General features: G+C 44.0%; 1 protein-coding gene across 1 annotated transcript; it reads right to left on the reverse strand.

Annotated features, from left to right (window-relative positions):
- Window positions 1-2,104: 2,104 nt before the first annotated feature.
- LOC106572097 (uncharacterized) lies at window positions 2,105-16,517 on the reverse strand. The gene is made up of 5 exons (XM_014145923.2): window positions 16,141-16,517; window positions 5,982-6,223; window positions 5,573-5,681; window positions 5,111-5,206; window positions 2,105-5,006 (listed from the first exon to the last, which is right to left on the reverse strand). The coding sequence occupies exons 1-5, from the start codon at window positions 16,189-16,191 to the stop codon at window positions 3,492-3,494; spliced, it is 2,013 nt and encodes a 670-aa protein (XP_014001398.1). The 5' UTR covers window positions 16,192-16,517; the 3' UTR covers window positions 2,105-3,491.
- Window positions 16,518-19,301: the final 2,784 nt, after the last annotated feature.

Consider the following 19,301-nt stretch of genomic DNA (forward strand, 5'->3'; position numbering starts at 1 on the left):
AAATGTTCAGTAGAATGTGATACTCATTAAGGCCTACCTCTCTCTCAGTTTCTTTCATAGTTTGTCAGAGGATAGAGGGAATCACATAACTTAACTCATACTACAATCAATTCTATATGCTATGCAATTAACCCGGTAACCCTAGAATAGTAATACAATGCACCTACAGCTATAACACTAACCGTTAACCCTACAATGGTATTACAATGTACCTACAGCTGTAATCCTAACTGCAACTCTAACCCTAAAACTGTATTACAATGTACATACAGCTGTAATGCTAACAGCAATCCTGACCCTAACCCTAGAATGGTATCACAATGTTCCTACAGCTGACATGCTAACAGCAATCCTGACCCTAACCCTAGAATGCTATCACAATGTTCCTACAGCTGTCATGCTAACAGCAATCCTGACCCTAACCCTAGAATGGTATCACAATGTTCCTACAGCTGACATGCTAACAGCAATCCTGACCCTAACCCTAGAATGGTATCACAATGTTCCTACAGCTGTCATGCTAACAGCAATCCTGACCCTAACCCTAGAATGGTATCACAATGTTCCTACAGCTGACATGCTAACAGCAATCCTGACCCTAACCCTAGAATGGTATCACAATGTTCCTACAGCTGACATGCTAACAGCAATCCTGACCCTAAAATTGTATAACAATATACCTATAGCTGTAATGCTAACTGTAACCCTGACCCTAACCCTAATCTTGTAATATATCTAAACCTAACCTCAGCTGTTATCCATAACCCTGCAGAGTTGTGGTTGATAGTTTGAGCATCTACAGACCATCGATAGATGCTCTATCCAAATAAAGTGGGACCCTGGATTAGATGCTATATCAAATGCAACAATAAATACATAAATTGTTTTTACATACAAAACATATTCAATTTGTGGTGACATTCATTTAACCTAGTATTTATCAAGACTGTATGAAATGGGCTCCTGAGCAGAGCTGCGGTCTAAGTCGCTGCATCTCAGTACTAGAGGTGTCACTACAGATACCCTGGTTCAAATCCAGGCTGTATTCACAACCGGCCGTGATTGGGGGTCCCATAGGGCGGCACACAATTGGCCCAGCGTTGTCTGGGTTTGGCCGGTGTAGGCCGTCATTGTAAATAAGAATTTGTTCTTAACTGACTTGCCTAGTTAAATAAAGGTTAAATAAAGGTTAAATAAAAATGGGTGAACTGTGCGTTTAATACAAAATAGTTGTCTGTGTCTGCCACCTACTGTTACAAATTTATGTTGCAGGCTGTTCAATGACGTCACTCAATAATGTGAAGGAAAATAGACCATGTTTGGATAGAAGGAGTTGGCCATAGTTTCAACTCTCATTCCATAGGAAATCACTATTCAGTTGCTTTAGAAATATACTTTTTCACTCTGAAATGAACTTTGCCAGTTTACCATATTTCTATTTGGTACAGAGTATAATGTGAGTATGGATGTAATTGCCTGACGGGACACACAAATAATTGGGGGTTAGTACACAGAAGATTATTAATAGATTATTTTTTGTCACCATGTGACATTTGAAATCCATGGCCCTTTGGCAGTTTATAATAAGTGGGACAGTAACATTTGGATTTGGGAAATAAGGTTGGTATTTTAAAGGTCCAATGCTGCCATTTTTATCTCAATATAAATGTTCTGGGTAAAAATGCAATACCTGTGAATGTTTTCAACTAAAATGGTAAAATAATCAACTAAAATAGCTTCTTAGCAAATAGCAATTTCTCAAGCAAGAATTTAGCTGGGACTGTCTGGTATTGGGCTGGGTGGGCAGGGGAAAACTGAAAACTAGCTGTTGGCAGAGGGGTTTGGAACTCTTTCTTATTGGTCTATTAACGAATTTACTGCCTGATAATGTCACCAGGCAGGCCAAAACTCCATCCCACCAAAACAGGCTGAAATATTTTAAACAGCTTACACTAAAAAGGAAATTAACATAATGTTCACAATTTCACAGTATTATTCCAACCTCATGGTGTGGGAAATATATATAAAACACAGCCCAAGTCTTTTGACTGCACTGGGCCTTTAATTTGTAGTTTAGAATGAAAATGAAAGTCAGGAGATTTGATGCATTTCAACATTTTTATTTGAGCACTCAAAATAAAGTATTCATAACAACCATGATATGTGTCCATCGCAGCCATAAATGTATCTTTAAGACCAAGAGCAGGGCTTGGACACACAGGGCTTATCCACATGACAAATGGAAACCGTTATACGATCATATTCCAGGCTAGAACGTGCATTTGATACCATTTGATAATTGTTAACACGATTTGATCATATTTTGTGTCTGCAAATGAACAACTTTCAATTGGTTTTATGTGAATAGAGTTCTACATTTTGTTTTATGTCATGCAACACTAATCAGAGGTGTTCTGGACCACAACATCAAGCTAAACATCAAAACCCCAAACCATAAGTAACTCTTGTCTGAAATGTTGTGACACATCACTACGACAGCACTCACAAATGTCTGACTGACAAAGAGTGGTGTCAGGGGAAAATCAGCCCTGTGAATCCAAGCCCAGTTAGAGAGGTGACATGTGAAATAGTGCTGTCATTGTCCAGTTGCCAGGTTTGTATTGAGGATAGTCTACATGCTGGGAATAAAGGTACTTTGTCTTCTTATTCAACACAGGCTGTAAAAAGAGGTGAAACAAGAACATCAGAATGTTTCATGACCACACACAATGATTGTGCAACTTATCATGAGGTGAATATTACACATGATATGACCGTAGACACACTTTATTGGGGGGGATGTGCATCTTGAAAGAGTCAACAGTTCACAGTGCATTTCTCATGTGAGTGAGATGGGACTCTTGTCCATGTGCAGTAGATATACAGTACAACACATCATTTACTACCTGAGGTTTCATACAAAATATAAAGTCTGTATCACTACAATTATGTGGTTTTAAAACGAGGTCACATTGAGCTAGCCAAATGTGATGCAACGATATGAAATGATTTCCAATACATGTTTTGTTGATTTAATTACAGTGATATGGTTTTATCCACTCGTTGGGCAAACAAGCAAATTAGATTGTATTTAACTGTAAAAGGTGTCTATTGATGAAAGGAGTCAACACCATTAAAACGCAGCTATATCTTCTGTGCAGTAGCTAACCCAAAACCCCACGTAGCTAGCTTTAAAGTAACCAGTGAATACTACCATTTAGATTGCTTAATACTGCCATTGGTCGAGTCTGTTAGACAACTACTGCTGTAGGTTTGTGTCCAGGAACATGAGTGGAGAACAAGAGATAGTCAAACTGTAGTCATATCACTGACCCTCTTCACAATCAGTAGGACAAACACACACACACACACACACACACACACACACACACACACACACACACACACACACACACACACACACACACACACACACACACACACACACACACACACACACACACACACACACCCCTTATCTTAATGTGTCATTATACAGTAGTGACAGACAACAGAGGGCTGTGACCGAGGATGTTGTCCCGCTGCCCCACCCTTGTCCCATGAGTCAGCAGCTCCTCCACTGTGGTCCAGTCATCCAGCAGTTTATGGTTCCTCAGACGGCTTTGCTTCCTGTGGCTGAGCTCCAGCACTGTGCTGCAGCCTCCTCCAGGACCCCCTGCACCCCCAAGGCCCCCAGCAACCCCTGTACCTCCAGCCCCATTCTCCCCTGCCCCCTCAGCCCCACGGTTCAGCTTCCTCTGCCTCTGCTCCCGGGCCCACGCCAGGTGGCGCCGGCGCTCCGTTCTGTTCCAGTAGCGACCTGCCCAGGCCTCCCCGCGGGCCTCCTCGTCCGTGGTGACCTCACTGCGCTCGTCAGCCAGCCGAGAGGCCCGTGCCTTCAGGAGCTGGTTCCTCACCGCCCGGGGATTCCCAGAGAGACCCCTCCTGGAGCGGACAGAGGGCCCATCCAGCGTGCTATAGAGGGGACCGCAGGGGCAGTCTGCTTGGGGCCAGTCCCCACCAATGTGAGGATGTCCCAGTGTCGCAAACTGACGCCAGTCTGCTGGCTCCTTCCCAGGCTGTTTCTTTGAGGGACTCTTGGAAAGACCCCGTTTCTCACTGTTATATTCCTCACTGGCCATACTGCTTCTGTGGTCACCCATACATCCTTGCCAGGTGCCTTCCACATGGTCACTCAGTGGACATCTCCTCTTCTCACTGATGTCTGTGTTGAACCCCCTGTTGTATTGTCCTGTGCCAGAGTTCTCAGTGGGCACGGCTAGGTGGTTTGGGCTGCTGGGTGGTTGTCCGTTTACGTGTCTGTATTTCCCTGTGGCAGTGTTCCCAGCGGACAGGGCTGGGTGGCTGGCCCGTCTCCTGTCTGATAAGTCATGCACGGTATGGCTGCGGCTGGGGAGGTCCTCAGAAGAGTGCTGGTTCAGCATCAATGCTCTCCTCTGGCAGGGTTCTGTACGGCAGCTGGAGGCAGCAACCCTAGGAGCAAACCCAGTGCCATGCCTGCTCAGCTGGGGGCTCCTGGCTTTGCGGAACTGAATGGAGCTACTACCCATGGTGCACTGGTGGGTCATGGCTGTGTGAACTCCGTCTGCGGCTCTGCCAGCCTGGGGGTCACAGGTCAGGGTCTCAGGGATGGACTCCAGGTCCCAGCGAGACTTTGATCTCTGTTCCCGGGGCATGACGCGACTCCGGTAGTTGTGGATCCTCCCATCTATAATCTTCTGGAAGTGGCGGAACTCCCCTGTGCTGACGCTGTGGAAGCCAGAGTCACTGAGCTCTGACGAAAGGAGGGACTCAGAGGAGGGAGAGCTTCCCCGGCTGGTGTTTCCTGGAGGAGAGGACATAGGGGCCTCTACCCCCTCCTCTGTCTCTGGGTCGGACAGGTCCCCCTGGTGGAGGCTGCCGTCGGTGCAGCCCAGGCCACTGTCAAGCTCGTGGAGGGGTAGGTAATTCAGAGGCCTGTCCAGCCAGTGGCCCTCATATTCACTCTGAAATAGAGGATGGAAGAAACATTGGTTATTATACTTGTGAATGTCTATGACCACGTGTTCAAATAGAAAACATTTGTCTATCTTTTTATTTCTTACAGTACCTGGCTCAGGAAGCTGCTAGGCTCATCATTATCAGTGTTACAGCAGTCAATCAGACAGTTCCTGTTATTGGGCTGGTTATTCATCATCTCTGGATCCTATCAGTATAGGTGAACATAAGGAGTGGATACACAAGTCTTAGATATCAATGGGATGTACAAAATCTAGGCTAGACTCATATACAGATGTAGGATCTTAATTTGATCACCCTGTTAGAGGAGAATGTAGAACTTGTATATTTGAGGTATAAAAACACTTCTGAAGCTTGTCATTTCCACTTAGAAATGGTAGACTTGATTCTCCCTTACAAAAATGTACCAACCCTAACAAAAAATGTACCAACCCTAACAAAAAATGTACCAACCCCGACAAACATGTCCATTCATTATAATCCACATAATACATTTCCGTTGCTGCAGGATTATTTTCCTGCTGTAGCAAACCGTCTCAAATTAATAACTCACATCATCATACTCTATCCTGTTAATGTCCTCCAGATTGTAGGCAACACTGGGGAGGTATCCATTGGCTGCATAGAGTTCTGGTGAAAGGGTCATGTGATCATAGTAAGGTCTGTGGAGAATGAGGTCACGACATAAGAAAACATGGCTGTTTCACACCGTAGGCATTTTAAGCGTAAATGACTATGTTTACACATTAGACCGGTTCAAGTCAGTGGTTCCATTCAATTCTAACACCACTTCTGTATACATCTCACGGCTATACTCTAAATGACATAACCCAGAGCCTCAATCATGGGACATCACTGGTTCAATATAACTGGGTCACTATTAATCTGCCATTATACTTGCATACACAAGCAAATATAGAGACAGAGAACAAGTGGAGAGGCCCAAACCAAGCAGCACATACCCAGAAGCGTAGGCACCGAGGCCAGGCCCGGCCCCCTCCACCCCCCCTAGGGCCCTCAGAGCCTCCCAGGATTGCTGCTCCGTCTGAGTGCCACAGTCAGACACTGGGTACTGGGAGTGATGACGCCTTCTCCCTCGCCGGTGCCTCCCCTCAATCTGTGTAGTGACTGGCTGCTCATAGCCGTCCCCCCGGAACTGCAACGCCTCTCGGTGGCTGAGATGAGACAGGTCACGCCCTTTGACCTGGGAGACATATGAACATGTAAGGTCAGATGTAGAGGAAGTGAGGTAGTTGAGTTTTGCTGGTTCACTGATATGCTCTGTTTCATGCCATCTCATATCTTATGTCTGTTTTGTTTTTTGTTAGACACAAGGACACCACAGGACCGGGATAGCACAGTTGATTTAATGTACAGTATATGTGTGGGCCATGTCCCATCGAACAAAAGCACTATGGTGGAAAGAATAATAGAGCATCAACACCTCAATAAAGATCATGTTTGGAAGTGGCAGACAGTACTGTACACAGACATTAGCTTCTTGTTATTATAATGCTTGAAGTCTCATGGGTCTAGAAATGTAGGCCAGCTGAGCTGGACTGATTCTCGCCATGGATTCTGGGCCGTGCTTTCTGGCTCATCTGAAAAGCTTTGTGCTCAACAAAACCCTAGAGATGCAAGTCAGGAAGATCTTTTTCATCCCCCTGCACTCTAGGGCTGTCCCCAGCTAAAAAGAATCTGGGTGGACCGAGAGTCATCTGCTCTTTTGACCAAACAATTGTTTGACATTTTAAAACGCATATTTTTCAATATATAGACACATCCTAAGTGTTTAAATCATATCAACTATATGCACTGAGCTTGTCTGATGCTTTAAGCACTGTTTTGCTTTTATGCTCTGTTTGATGAAATAATTAAGACACACAAGGTACTAGAGGGAGTACGACCACAATTGATTTGATTGTGCAGGGCCGGGCTCAAACTTGATGTGCTGGGTTAAAAACAAATCACAGCCAGTGTCTGTCTGAATAGCACCTGTTGTCTCTGCTTCAGTGACCACCACCGAACATCAACAGTGTTTATCGCGCTGTCCATGTTGCTGAAGCTGCAACATAATTACAGCCCTTTCTGACTGAAAAGTTCTGTTACTGAAATCCTTCACTTCTTAAGGAAAAAACATTCCCTATTCCCTCAACCCTTGCTCTCTTTATGTGACACATGTGTGCATCAAAAGCAAGTGACCAATAGGGTCTGAACTACAGCATATCATAATCACATCAATAAAATGGTTATAACAATCTCCGAACACCGTAACACATGTGACAGCAAAATGGATGCAAAGGACGTGACAAATAAACTTGAAATGAGAATGTTTACTGGTTGCTCAGGAGGTAAAGGGGAAGTCAGATGTGTGGAATAAATGTGTCTAGTTGTGGAAAATACTGGAGATCAATAAATAAAATTAAAATAAGAAGCAAGCATGTATATTCTGTGTGCCAAACAGGTGCTGTTAGATTACAATATAATTTTCCTGACCGTTTGGAAGAATGTAAACAAAACTAAATAAATTGTAAATGTACCAGAGAATCTGTTGTAATGTGTTTTGTAAAGCCTTTATTACAGCAAAGACTAAAATCAGCCACATTCATTCCTGAATACAATTTCCGAAATGGAACAGTTTATTTATTGCTTATGCTAATTATTGAAGGGTCATTTTGTTATTTAAAAAATAAAAATAAATTCTTGATTGTATTTCGAATCATGAATTACTTGTATACTGTGTGATGACATGAACAAATGAATGATTGATTGATACAGTAGCCTATATAAGTATTGAAATATAGGCCTAAGTAAGTTACGGTATCAAGACTAAACAGGATGCGCTCTTCGGCCTACAGCTCAATGGTGGTTATACAATTAAAAAATAATTATTATTACCTTTATTTAACCAGGTAGGCAAGTTGAGAACAAGTTCTCATTTACAATTGCGACCTGGCCAAGATAAAGCAAAGCAGTTCGACAACATACATCAACACAGAGTTACACATTGAGTAAAACAAACATACAGTCAATAATACAGTAGAAAAATAAGTCTATATACAATGTGAGCAAATGAGGTGAGATAAGGGAGGTAAAGGCAAAAAGGCCATGGTGGCAAAGTAAATACTATATAGCAAGTAAAACACTGGAATGGTAGATTTGTAGTAGAAGAAAGTGCAAAGTAGAAAATAAATAATGGGGTGCAAAGGAGGAAAATAAATTAAATAAATAAATACAGTAGGGGAAGAGGTAGTTGTTTGGGCTAAATTATAGATGGGCTATGTACAGGTGCAGTGATCTTTGAGCTGCTCTGACAGCTGGTGCTTAAAGCTAGTGAGGGAGATAAGTGTTTCCAGTTTCAGAGATTTTTGTAATTCATTCCAGTCATTGGCAGCAGAGAACTGGAAGGAGAGACGGCCAAAGGAGGAATTGGCTTTGGGGGTGACCAGACCTGCTGGAGCATGTGCTACAGGTGGGTGCTGCTATGGTGACCAGTGAGCGGAGATACGGGGGGACTTTACCTGGCAGGGTCTTGTAGAAGACCTGGAGCCAGTGGGTTTGGCGACGATTATGAAGCGAAGGCCAGCCAACAAGAGCGTACAGGTCGCAGTGGTGGGTAGTATATGGGGCTTTGGTGACAAAACGGATGCCACTGTGATAGACTGCACCCAGTTTGTTGAGTAGGGTATTGGAGGCTATTTTGTAAATGACATCGCCGAAGTCGAGGATCAGTAGGATGGTCAGTTTTATGAGGGCATGTTTGGCAGCATGAGTGAAGGAGGCTTTGTTGCGAAATAGGAAGCCAATTCTAGATTTAACTTTGGATTGGAGATGTTTGATGTGAGTCTGGAAGGAGAGTTTACAGTCTAACCAGACACCTAGGTATTTGTAGTTGTCCACATATTCTAAGTCAGAACCGTCCAGAGTAGTGATGCTGGACAGGCGGGCAGGTGCAGGCAGCGATCGGTTGAAGAGCATGCATTTAGTTTTACTTGTATTTAGGAGCAGTTGGAGGCCACGGAAGGAGAGTTGTATGGCATTGAAGCTCGTCTGGAGGGTTGTTAACACAGTGTCCAAAGAAGGGCCAGAAGTATACAGAATGGTGTCGTCTGCGTAGAGGTGGATCAGAGACTCACCAGCAGCAAGAGCGACATCATTGATGTATACAGAGAAAAGAGTTGGCCCAAGAATTGAACCCTGTGGCACCCCCATAGAGACTGCCAGAGGTCCGGACAACAGGCCCTCCGATTTGACACACTGTACTCTGTCAGAGAACTAGTTGGTGAACCAGGCGATGCAATCATTTGAGAAACCAAGGCTATTGAGTCTGCCGATGAGGATGTGGTGATTGACAGAGTCGAAAGTTTTGGCCAGGTCAATGAATACGGCAGCACAGTATTGTTTCTTATCGATGGCGGTTACGATATCGTTTAGGACCTTGAGCGTGGCTGAGGTGCACCCATGACCAGCTCTGAAACCAGATTGCATAGCAGAGAAGGTGCGGTGGGATTCGAAATGGTCGGTAATCTGTTTGTTGACCTGGCTTTCGAAGACCTTAGAAAGGCAGGGTAGGATGGATATAGGTCTGTAGCAATTTGGGTCGAGTGTCCCCTCCTTTGAGGAGGGGGATGACAGCAGCTGCTTTCCAATCTATGGGAATCTCAGACGACACGAAAGAGAGGTTGAACAGGCTAGTAATAGGGGTTGCAATAATTTCGGCAGATCATTTTAGAAAGAAAGGGTCCAGATTGTCTAGTCCGGCTGATTTGTAGGGGTCCAGATTTTGCAGCTCTTTCAGAACATCAGCTGAATGGATTTGGGAGAAGGAGAAATGGAGAAGGCTTGGGCGAGTAGCTGTGGGGGGTGCAGTGCTGTTGACTGCAGTAGGGGTAGCCAGGTGGAAAGCATGGCCAGCCGTAGAAAAATGCTTATTGAAATTCTCAATTATAGTGGGTTTATCGGTGGTGACAGAGTTTCCTATTCTCAGTGCAGTGGGCCTGTTCGATGCTAATGCAGAATGCCACAGGATGTTTTTGTGTTGGTTAAGGGCAGTCAGGTCTGGGGAGAACCAAGGGCTATATCTGTTCCTGGTTCTAAATTTCTTGAATGGGGCATGCTTATTTAAGATGGTGAGGAAGGCATTATTTAAGATGGTGAGGAAGACAACAATGCTGTTATATAAGATTACTAATGATAATGACGTTACTTATTATTATAATGATGATCATAATAATAATTGTAATAATAACAATAAGAAGGAGATCAAGAAAAAGGAAGATTAATGTTATTACTATAAATATAATTTTGGAACAATGTAAACAACACAAAATAAGTTATAAATAATACCAGAGGATGATCTAACGAGAGAAAAAAAGTGTAAAGCCTTTATTACAGCAAAGTAAAGATAAAAAATTGCCGAATTTGTGAAATCGTTTATCCATGTTGTGATTGGGTGAGGCTTGGTGCTCACGGAATCAGTAGGCTACTAAACAAACACTCAAACATGCAACAGAAGTAGGATCTGTCTTATTTCTGTAGATATACAGGACCAGTCAAAAGTTTGGACACACCTACTCATTTACAGTGGCTTGCGGTACTGTAAATGAGTAGGTTTCATTCAGTAGTACTCATTCACCCCCTTGGCATTTTTCCAACTTTGTTGCCTTACAATCTGGAATTAAAATAGATTTTTGAGGGGTTTGTATCCTTCCATTTACACAACATGCCTACCACTTTGAAGATGCAAAATATTTTTTCTTGTGAAACAAACAAGAAATAAGACAAAAAAACAGAAAGCTTGAGCACGCAAAATACTACTTTGTAGAGCCACCTTTCGCAGCAATTACAGCTGCAAGTCTCTTGGGGTATGTCCCTATAAGCTTGGCACATCTAGCCACTGGGATTTTTGCCCATTCTTCAAGGCAAAACTGCTCCAGCTCCTTAAAGTTGGATGGGTTCCGCTGGTGTACAGCAATCTTTAAGTCATACAACAGATTCTCAATTGGATTGAGGTCTAGGCTTTGCCTTGGCCATTCCAATACATTTAAGTGTTTCCCTTAAACTAATCAAGTGTTGCTTTAGCAGTATGCTTAAGGTCATTGTCCTGCTGGAAGGTGAACCTCCGGCCCAGTCTCATATCTCTGGAAGACTGAAACAGGTTTCCCTCAAGAATTTCTCTGTATTTAGTGTCAGCCATCATTCCTTAAATTCTGACCAATTTCCCAGTCCCTGCCGATGAAAAACATCCCCACAGCATGATGCTGCCACCACCATGCTTCACTGTGGGGATGGTGTTCTCGGAGGGATGAGAGGTGTTGGGTTTGCGCCAGACAGTGTTTTCCTTGATGGACAAAAAACACATATGGAATCATGTAGCAACCAAAAAAGTGTTAAACAAATCAATATATACTGCTCAAAAAAATAAAGGGAACACTAAAATAACACATCCTAGATCTGAATGAATGAAATAATCTTATTAAATACTTTTTTCTTTACATAGTTGAATGTGCTGACAACAAAATCACACAAAAATAATCAATGGGAATCCAATTTATCAAACCATGGAGGTCTGGATTTGGAGTCACACTCAAAATTAAAGTGGAAAACCACACTACAGGCTGATCCAACTTTGATGGAATGTCCTTAAAACAAGTCAAAATGAGGCTCAGTAGTGTGTGTGGCCTCCACGTGCCTGTATGACCTCCCTACAACGCCTGGGCATGCTCCTGATGAGGTGGTGGATGGTCTCCTGAGGGATCTCCTCCCAGACCTGGACTAAAGCATCCACCAACTCCTGGACAGTCTGTGGTGCAACGTGGCGTTGGTGGATGGAGCGAGACATGATGTCCCAGATGTGCTCAATTGGATTCAGGTCTGGGGAACGGGCGGGCCAGTCCATATCATCAATGCCTTCCTCTTGCAGGAACTGCTGACACACTCCAGCCACATGAGGTCTAGCATTGTCTTGCATTAGGAGGAACCCAGGGCCAACCGCACCAGCATATGGTCTCACAAGGGGTCTGAGGATCTCCTCTCGGTACCTAATGGCAGTCAGGTTACCTCTGGCGAGCACATGGAGGGCTGTGTGGTCCCCCAAAGTAATGCCACCCCACACCATGACTGACGCACCGTCAAACCGGTCATGCTGGAGGATGTTGCAGGCAGCAGAACGTTCTCCACGGCGTCTCCAGACTCTGTTATGTCTGTCACGTGCTCAGTGTGAACCTGCTTTCATCTGTGAAGAGCACAGGGCGCCAGTGGCGAATTTGCCAATCTTGGTGTTCTCTGGCAAATGCCAAACGTCCTGCACGGTGTTGGGCTGTAAGCACAACCCCCACCTGTGGACGTCGGGCCCTCATACCACCCTCATGGAGTCTGTTTCTGACCGTTTGAGCAGACACATGCACATTTGTGGCCTGCTGGAGGTCATTTTGCAGGGCTCTGGCAGTGCTCCTCCTGCTCCTCCTTGCACAAAGGCGGAGGTAGCGGTCCTGCTGCTGGGTTGTTGCCCTCCTACGGCCTCCTCCACGTCTCCTGATGTACTGGCCTGTCTCCTGGTAGCGCCTCCATGCTCTGGACACTACGCTGACAGACACAGCAAACCTTCTTGCCACAGCTCGCATTGATGTGCCATCCTGGATGAGCTGCACTACCTGAGCCACTTGTGTGGGTTGTAGACTCCGTCTCTTGCTACCACTAGAGTGAAAGCACCGCCAGCATTCAAAAGTGACCAAAACATCAGCCAGGAAGCATAGGAACTGAGAAGTGGTCTGTGGTCCCCACCTGCAGAACCACTCCTTTATTGGGGGTGTCTTGCTAATTGCCTATAATTTCCACCTGTTGTCTATTCCATTTGCACAACAGCATGTGAAATGTATTGTCAATCAGTGTTGCTTCCTAAGTGGACAGTTTGATTTCACAGAAGTGTGATTGACTTAGAGCTACATTGTGTTGTTTAAGTGTTCCCTTTATTTTTTGGAGCAGTGTATATATTTTTTTGATATTTTCTTCAATGTAGCCACCCTTTGCCTTGATGACAGCTTTGCACACTCTTGGCATTCTCTCAACCAGCTTCACCTGGAATGCTTTTCAAACAGTCTTGAAGGAGTTTATACATATACTGAGCACTTGTTGGCTGCTTTTCCTTCACTCTGCGGTCCAACTCATCCCAAACCATCTCAATTTGGTTGAGGTCAGGGGATTGTGGAGGCCAGGTGATCTGATGCAGCACTCCATCACTCTCCTTCTTGGTCAGATAGTCCTTACACAGTCTGGAAGTGTGTTGGGTCATTGTCCTGTTGAAAACAAATGATAGTCCCACTAAGCGCAAACCAGATGGGATGGCATATTGCTGCAGAAGGCTGTGGTAGCCATGCTGGTTAAGTGCGCCTTGAATTCTAAATAAATCACTGACAGTGTCACCAGCAAAGCACCCCCACACCATTACACCTCCTCCTCCATGCTTCACGGTGGGAACCACACATGCGTCTTACAAAGACACGGCAGCTGGAACCAAAAATTTCAAATTTGGACTCATCAGACCAAAGGACAGATTTCCACCGATCTAATGTCCATTGCTCGTGTTTCTTGGCCCAAGCAAGTCTCTTCTTCTTATTGGTGTCCTTTAGTAGTGGTTTCTTTGCAGCAATTCAACCATGAAGGCCTGATTCACGCAGTCTCCTCTGAACAGTTTATGTTGAGATGTATCTGTTACTTGAACTCTGTGAAGCATTTATTTAGGCTGCAATTTCTGAGGCTGGTAACTCTAATGAATCTTATCCTCTACGTTAGAGGTAACTCTGCGTCTTCCTTTCCTGTGATGGTCCTCATGAGAGCCAGTTTCAACATAACGCTTGAAGTTTTTTGTGACTGCACTTGAAGAAACAGTTCTTGAAATTTTCCGCATTGACTGAACTTCATGTCTTTAAGTAATGATGGACTGTCGTTTCACTTTGCTTAATTGAGCTGTTCTTGCCATAATATGGACTTCGTCAAATCCAAATAGGGCTATCTTCTGTATACCACCCCTACCTACTTTCTCCCGAGTGGCGCAGCGGTCTAAGGCACTTCATCTCAGTGCAAGAGGTATCGCTAGAGTCCCTGGTTCCAGGCTGTATCACATACGGTGATTGAGAGTCCCATAGGGCGGCGCACAATTGGCCCAGGTTTGGCTGGGGTATGCCGTCATTGTAAATCATAATTTGTTCTTAACTGACTTGCCTAGTTAAATAAAGGTTAAAAAAATTACCTTGTCACATCACAGGTGATTGGCTCAAATTCATTAAGAAGGAATTAAATTCCACAAATGCACCTCATGAAGCTGGTTGAGAGAACGTCAAGAGTGTGCATCAAGGCAAAGTGTGGCTAATTTGAAGAATATAAAATATATTTCTATTTGTTTAACACGTTTTTGTTTACTACATGATTCCATATGTGTTATTTCATAGTTTTGATGTCTTCACTATTATTCTACAATGTAGAAAATAGTAAAAATAAAGAAAAACACTTGAATGAGTAGGTGTGTCCACACTTTTGACTGGTACTGTATATGGATGATTTATAAAGCCAGGCACATTTAAAAGCTAGTATATTGATTATAGAACTAAATAGTTGGGGTTTCCTAAATAGTTGGGGAAAAGGTTAGAGGAGAGCAAAAAGGAATTATACAACTAGCAAAGTGATGATGCTGTATGTGGCTGCTTTGAAAGTGAACTCTGTGTGCGTGTGATTCGGGGTGTATTCATTCCGCTGATTCTGTTGCAAAATGTTTCTTAAACGGATCGAAGCGGGGAGGGACCTACCTGAATTTGTCCAATAGAAACTCTTGTTTCAGTTGAAAAACGGAACATTTTACAACTGTTTGGACTAATGATTACACCCATGATCAGCTAGATCCAGGCAATAGTGTGCATGGCCGTATTGAATGTGTCGCTTTCTGTCACCTTGATTACTCCAATTTGTCTCTTGACCTGTGCACCTACATTATAAACGTTCAATTGTAGGCTAAGTTGAAGCAACCTCATGGTGGGTATAGGACAAATTTGAGTATCATGTAGTTGCTTAAACCTATCGATGATACATTGAGCAGGGTGAATGGAATATGGATGACAGTCATCCAATATGCTGTAATAGAAATAAGGCCATGCTCATAAAAAATGTATTGTCCTCCCTAATCTTAAACGGCACCGACCGCCACTGGTATACTGTGTGTCTGTGCTTGCAAACCTGTGAGTTTATATGCGTGTGTATTGTGCTCAGATTCCAGTTTATAAATGCAAGGCAGGCAGCCAGGTTGAGCAGCCATAGCTATTGCTAACAGTAGTTACTCCATTGACAATGGAGACATATACTCTATCAGGTCACCCATGAACACATTCACCCTCTGGTCACCAACGAGCAATCTTCTCTTAATGCACAGTATACAATTCTTTTGATGCATTACAATGCACAGTATCTGGACGATGGCTGCTGAATGGCCAGAGGCTGCTTGGGGCAAATAGAGATAGACAGCGTGTTGGTGAAAAGTCAGCCTGTCTAGAGGCATCTACATGGCTTCCTGTGAGACCAGAGCAGGTCACCACAGCCACCATCAGTCCCTGTTAGCTACGCTTGAACACACACAGAAACTGCAGTAGTTTCTCTTAGACTGTTCTCTTCATGGAATATTTTTGCCAACACAAATACGGTATGCATGCTAAAGACCCTCAGTTATGCAAACACACTCAAACGAACGCACATGAGGTCATACCATAAATGTGTGCGTGACCACACAAACACGTACGCACGCACGCACGCACACACACACACACACACACACACACACACACACACACACACACACACACACACACACACACACACACACACACACACACACACACACACACACACACACACACACACACACACACACACACACACACACACACACACACACACACTGTCTGCCCCGAGTCTTCAGATTACGTAGCCTGCGTATGTTGACTTTTCTGTGTGAAGGCAGACATGATGGTAACAGTATAGGCTGCTTTGTCTATAAGCACACAAATCCCAGAACAAAGGCACAGGTTGAACGCACTCATGCAAACACCCACACACACACACATAACCACCCTTACTTACCCCATTCCCATTGTCAGCCCACTGTCCCTGTCCAGAGAACCGACAGCCCATGTCTGTGTCACTCTGGTGGAGGTCTGGCCGATCCACTTACAGCAGTGGAGGGGGAGAGAGGAGGAGGGAAGGCCAGTTCGAAGGTAAGAGGAAGGTAGACAAGCCAGCTTGGAGGTATGAAGGATGAAACCAGTGCATCGGTGCATCAATCCAATCTGTGCCAGAGTCCAGGGAAGAGGAAAGGCGGGCAGAAATGCCCCCCCCCTCCTCAAATGATGGGGAATGTGAGCCTTGTCAGTGCGTGGATTCTGCAGTGCTGGAGAATAGAACGCTGCTGTTACTCGCTTCACTTCTCTCTCATCCTCTCTCAGAGTCAGCCTCTGAGGCTCCACCCACGAACAGACCCTCTGCTCATGCATATTCAGCATCTGTCAACACCAATGAACCAATCCCAGAGCCAGAATGAGAGAGGGAGGGAGGCCTGTGGATGGTATTGGTTCAAAGGATCAGCAGTCAAACATTCATTCATTTATTCAGTCTTCCCCACAGTGTTTATCACCATTTGTACTTGATGAAAATGAAATGGTCTTTCCCTTTATAAACCCCCTCCTCCCCAAACGAAGGTACAGTATGTTGGTAATTGCATGGCAGAGATTACTCCCATATCAATATGATATTTTGCATTATGTTTATATTTGCCATTTTAATGATAGAAGCTAAGTGTGTCAGTAAACAAATACAGTATCTCATTATTATGCTTAAATATTCAAGTAGCTAACCCTTGGCAGGCACTCTTACCAGCTGTGGTATTATTGAATGCTGGGGAATTGGTTTAGTTATGGAACATAGTTGTAGTGGCATAAGGTGTCCAGAAGGAGAGGGAATTTTGCAAGAAACACTAATGCTGGTTAATGAGCTTTCATTCTAAACTCTAGGGAGAGAAAGGCATAAACACACATCCACCAGCACACATTCCTTCACATCACCTACAGCACCCGATGTCACAGGAAGGCCAAAAAGATCCTTAAGGACAACTAACCACCCGAGCCACTGCCTGTTCACCCCGCTATCATCCAGAAGGCGAGGTCAGTACAGGTGCATGAAAGCTGGGACCAAGAGACTGAAAAACAGCTTCTATCTCAAGGCCATCAGAGTGCTAAATAGCCATCACTAGCACATTAGAGGCTGCTTCCCCATATACATAGACTTGAAATCACTGGCCACTTTAATATTGGAGCACTAACTTGAATAATGTTTACATATTTTGCATTACTCATTTCATATGAATATACTGTATTCTATAATATACTACTGTATCTTAGTCTATGCCGCTCTAACATTGCTCATTTATATATTCTTCATTCCATTCCTTTACTTACATTTGTGTTTATTGTGTGTATTGTTGTGTATTGTTAGATATTACTGCACTGTTGGAGCTAGAAACACAAGCATTTCGCTACACCCGCAATAACATCTGCTAAGCACGTGTATGTGACCGATAACATCTGCTAAACACGTATATGTGACCGATAACATCTGCTAAACACGTGTATGTGACCGATAACATCTGCTAAACACTTGTATGTGACCGATAACATTTGATTTGATGATTTTGATTTGATCACCCGTCTAAAGCACTGACACAGTCATACTCACAGAGGATGAGTCAACCCCCAGCAGAGGCAAACTATCTCCGTCTCTATCTGCAGGGGACAGTTACTGTCATGTCAGTCACTCTGTCAGCACACCAGACAATTTGACACTCAAAAGCATGGATTTGCTATTCCTTTTGTGCGTGTGAGCTGTGTCTTTGGGATCAAGTCCAGGGTCCTGGTTTGCCTGCTTGCATTCTCACATGAATCCAGTGTCTCCAGGTTCTAAGAATATCCCCTTCACCAATAATCTCCTCTTCTAGATGTTCAGTCCGTTATTATGAAGGATGACGAGAGTGGAATAGATCAGTTAGAGGTAGCCTAGAAATCCTGAGAACAGAGAGCGCTTCAGAGGAGAGGCGATAAAAGGAAAAATAAAAAACAGGAGAGAGAGAGAGAGAGAGAGAGAGAGAGAGAGAGAGAGAGAGAGGCACACTAGTTCATGTCATCTTCAATCACGTCCCCACGGAGTGCCAGCCTCCCAGCTTCTCCTCCCAGTCCCAGCTAGCCTGCAGGTGTTGTCCTGCTGTCCCCTCTCACCATGCCTGACTTTGCCTGTTGTTTCGGTCACTGGGCTCTCTGCATCCACTATTTGTGTCTGAATTGATATGTCTAGCTATATTTCATATGTAAATGTTGGCATTGTGGTGTGCAATGGTGCAGTCAGTGTTATAGAATTAGCCACTGTAACCCACCGGGAGTCTCTCTGTCTGTCTTTGAATCTCATTCATTAAAGTCTCTGTGCACACACCCATTAATACAGTACAGACATGCACTTTAACAGCTGACAGGGTTGGTTAACTGCTCACGTCAGCATTCGGAGAAATCAAAAAATGTCACATCGAATCATCTAAGGAGGAGATGCATTTAACGAGCCTGTGATGTAACGTGACATTTCAATGCCTAGGAGAGTTGTTTTTAAAATCCAGTCTCTTAAAAATCTATCTAAAATACCAAGCCAGGGAGCGAGAAAGTCCTTCAGTTCTGGGTACCTTACAAGTGGAGCCCGGGCCCCCCTCGACTCATTTTAATTTCTCTGTGAACACTGTGGAGGCCTGAGTGTCTAAATGCACCTCCAGAAATAACCTCACAGAGAAGTGGTAAATGAATATTTCAGTTGTGCTGCTGACTGTAAGCCAGGCCAGGCTGAGCCAGATCTGTTTGGATTTTTAATATTTTTCTCCCCAGGTGTTTTGTTAACAGGGCTTTGCACTTTCTCACCAACCACTTTATCCCTTCCTTTGCATAGGCCGACTCTGTTTTTCTGCTGTTTTTTTTTTCTCCACTTCGTTATATATTTCTTTTACATGCAACACACCTAACTGATGAAAATGGTTAAAGGAGAGTGAGAATGATAAAACATTACAGAGAGAAAGGACTATAGGAAGACACAAAGCATATTCTGATACAGAATAACCTTTGAACTCACATTGTTATGGCCCCTAAAAGAAGTCATTTTGATGAGGAGCTCGTCTGCTCATCAAGTTGCTGGTCTCTATTCTTTGTGGTAGTGGGAAA

This window comes from Salmo salar, chromosome ssa15 (assembly GCF_905237065.1).
Source record: "Salmo salar chromosome ssa15, Ssal_v3.1, whole genome shotgun sequence".
In the NCBI taxonomy this organism is placed as follows: domain Eukaryota; kingdom Metazoa; phylum Chordata; class Actinopteri; order Salmoniformes; family Salmonidae; genus Salmo; species Salmo salar.

Coding starts and splice junctions, on each gene's coding strand:
- LOC106572097 (XM_014145923.2), bottom strand. CDS start 16,191: ATGGGCTGTCGGTTCTCTGGACAGGGACAGTGGGCTGACAATGGGAAT. Junction 5,682..5,981: donor CTCGGTGCCTACGCTTCTGG/GTATGTGCTGCT, acceptor CATTCTCCACAG/ACCTTACTATGATCACATGA. Junction 5,007..5,110: donor CTAGCAGCTTCCTGAGCCAG/GTACTGTAAGAA, acceptor CCTCTATTTCAG/AGTGAATATGAGGGCCACTG.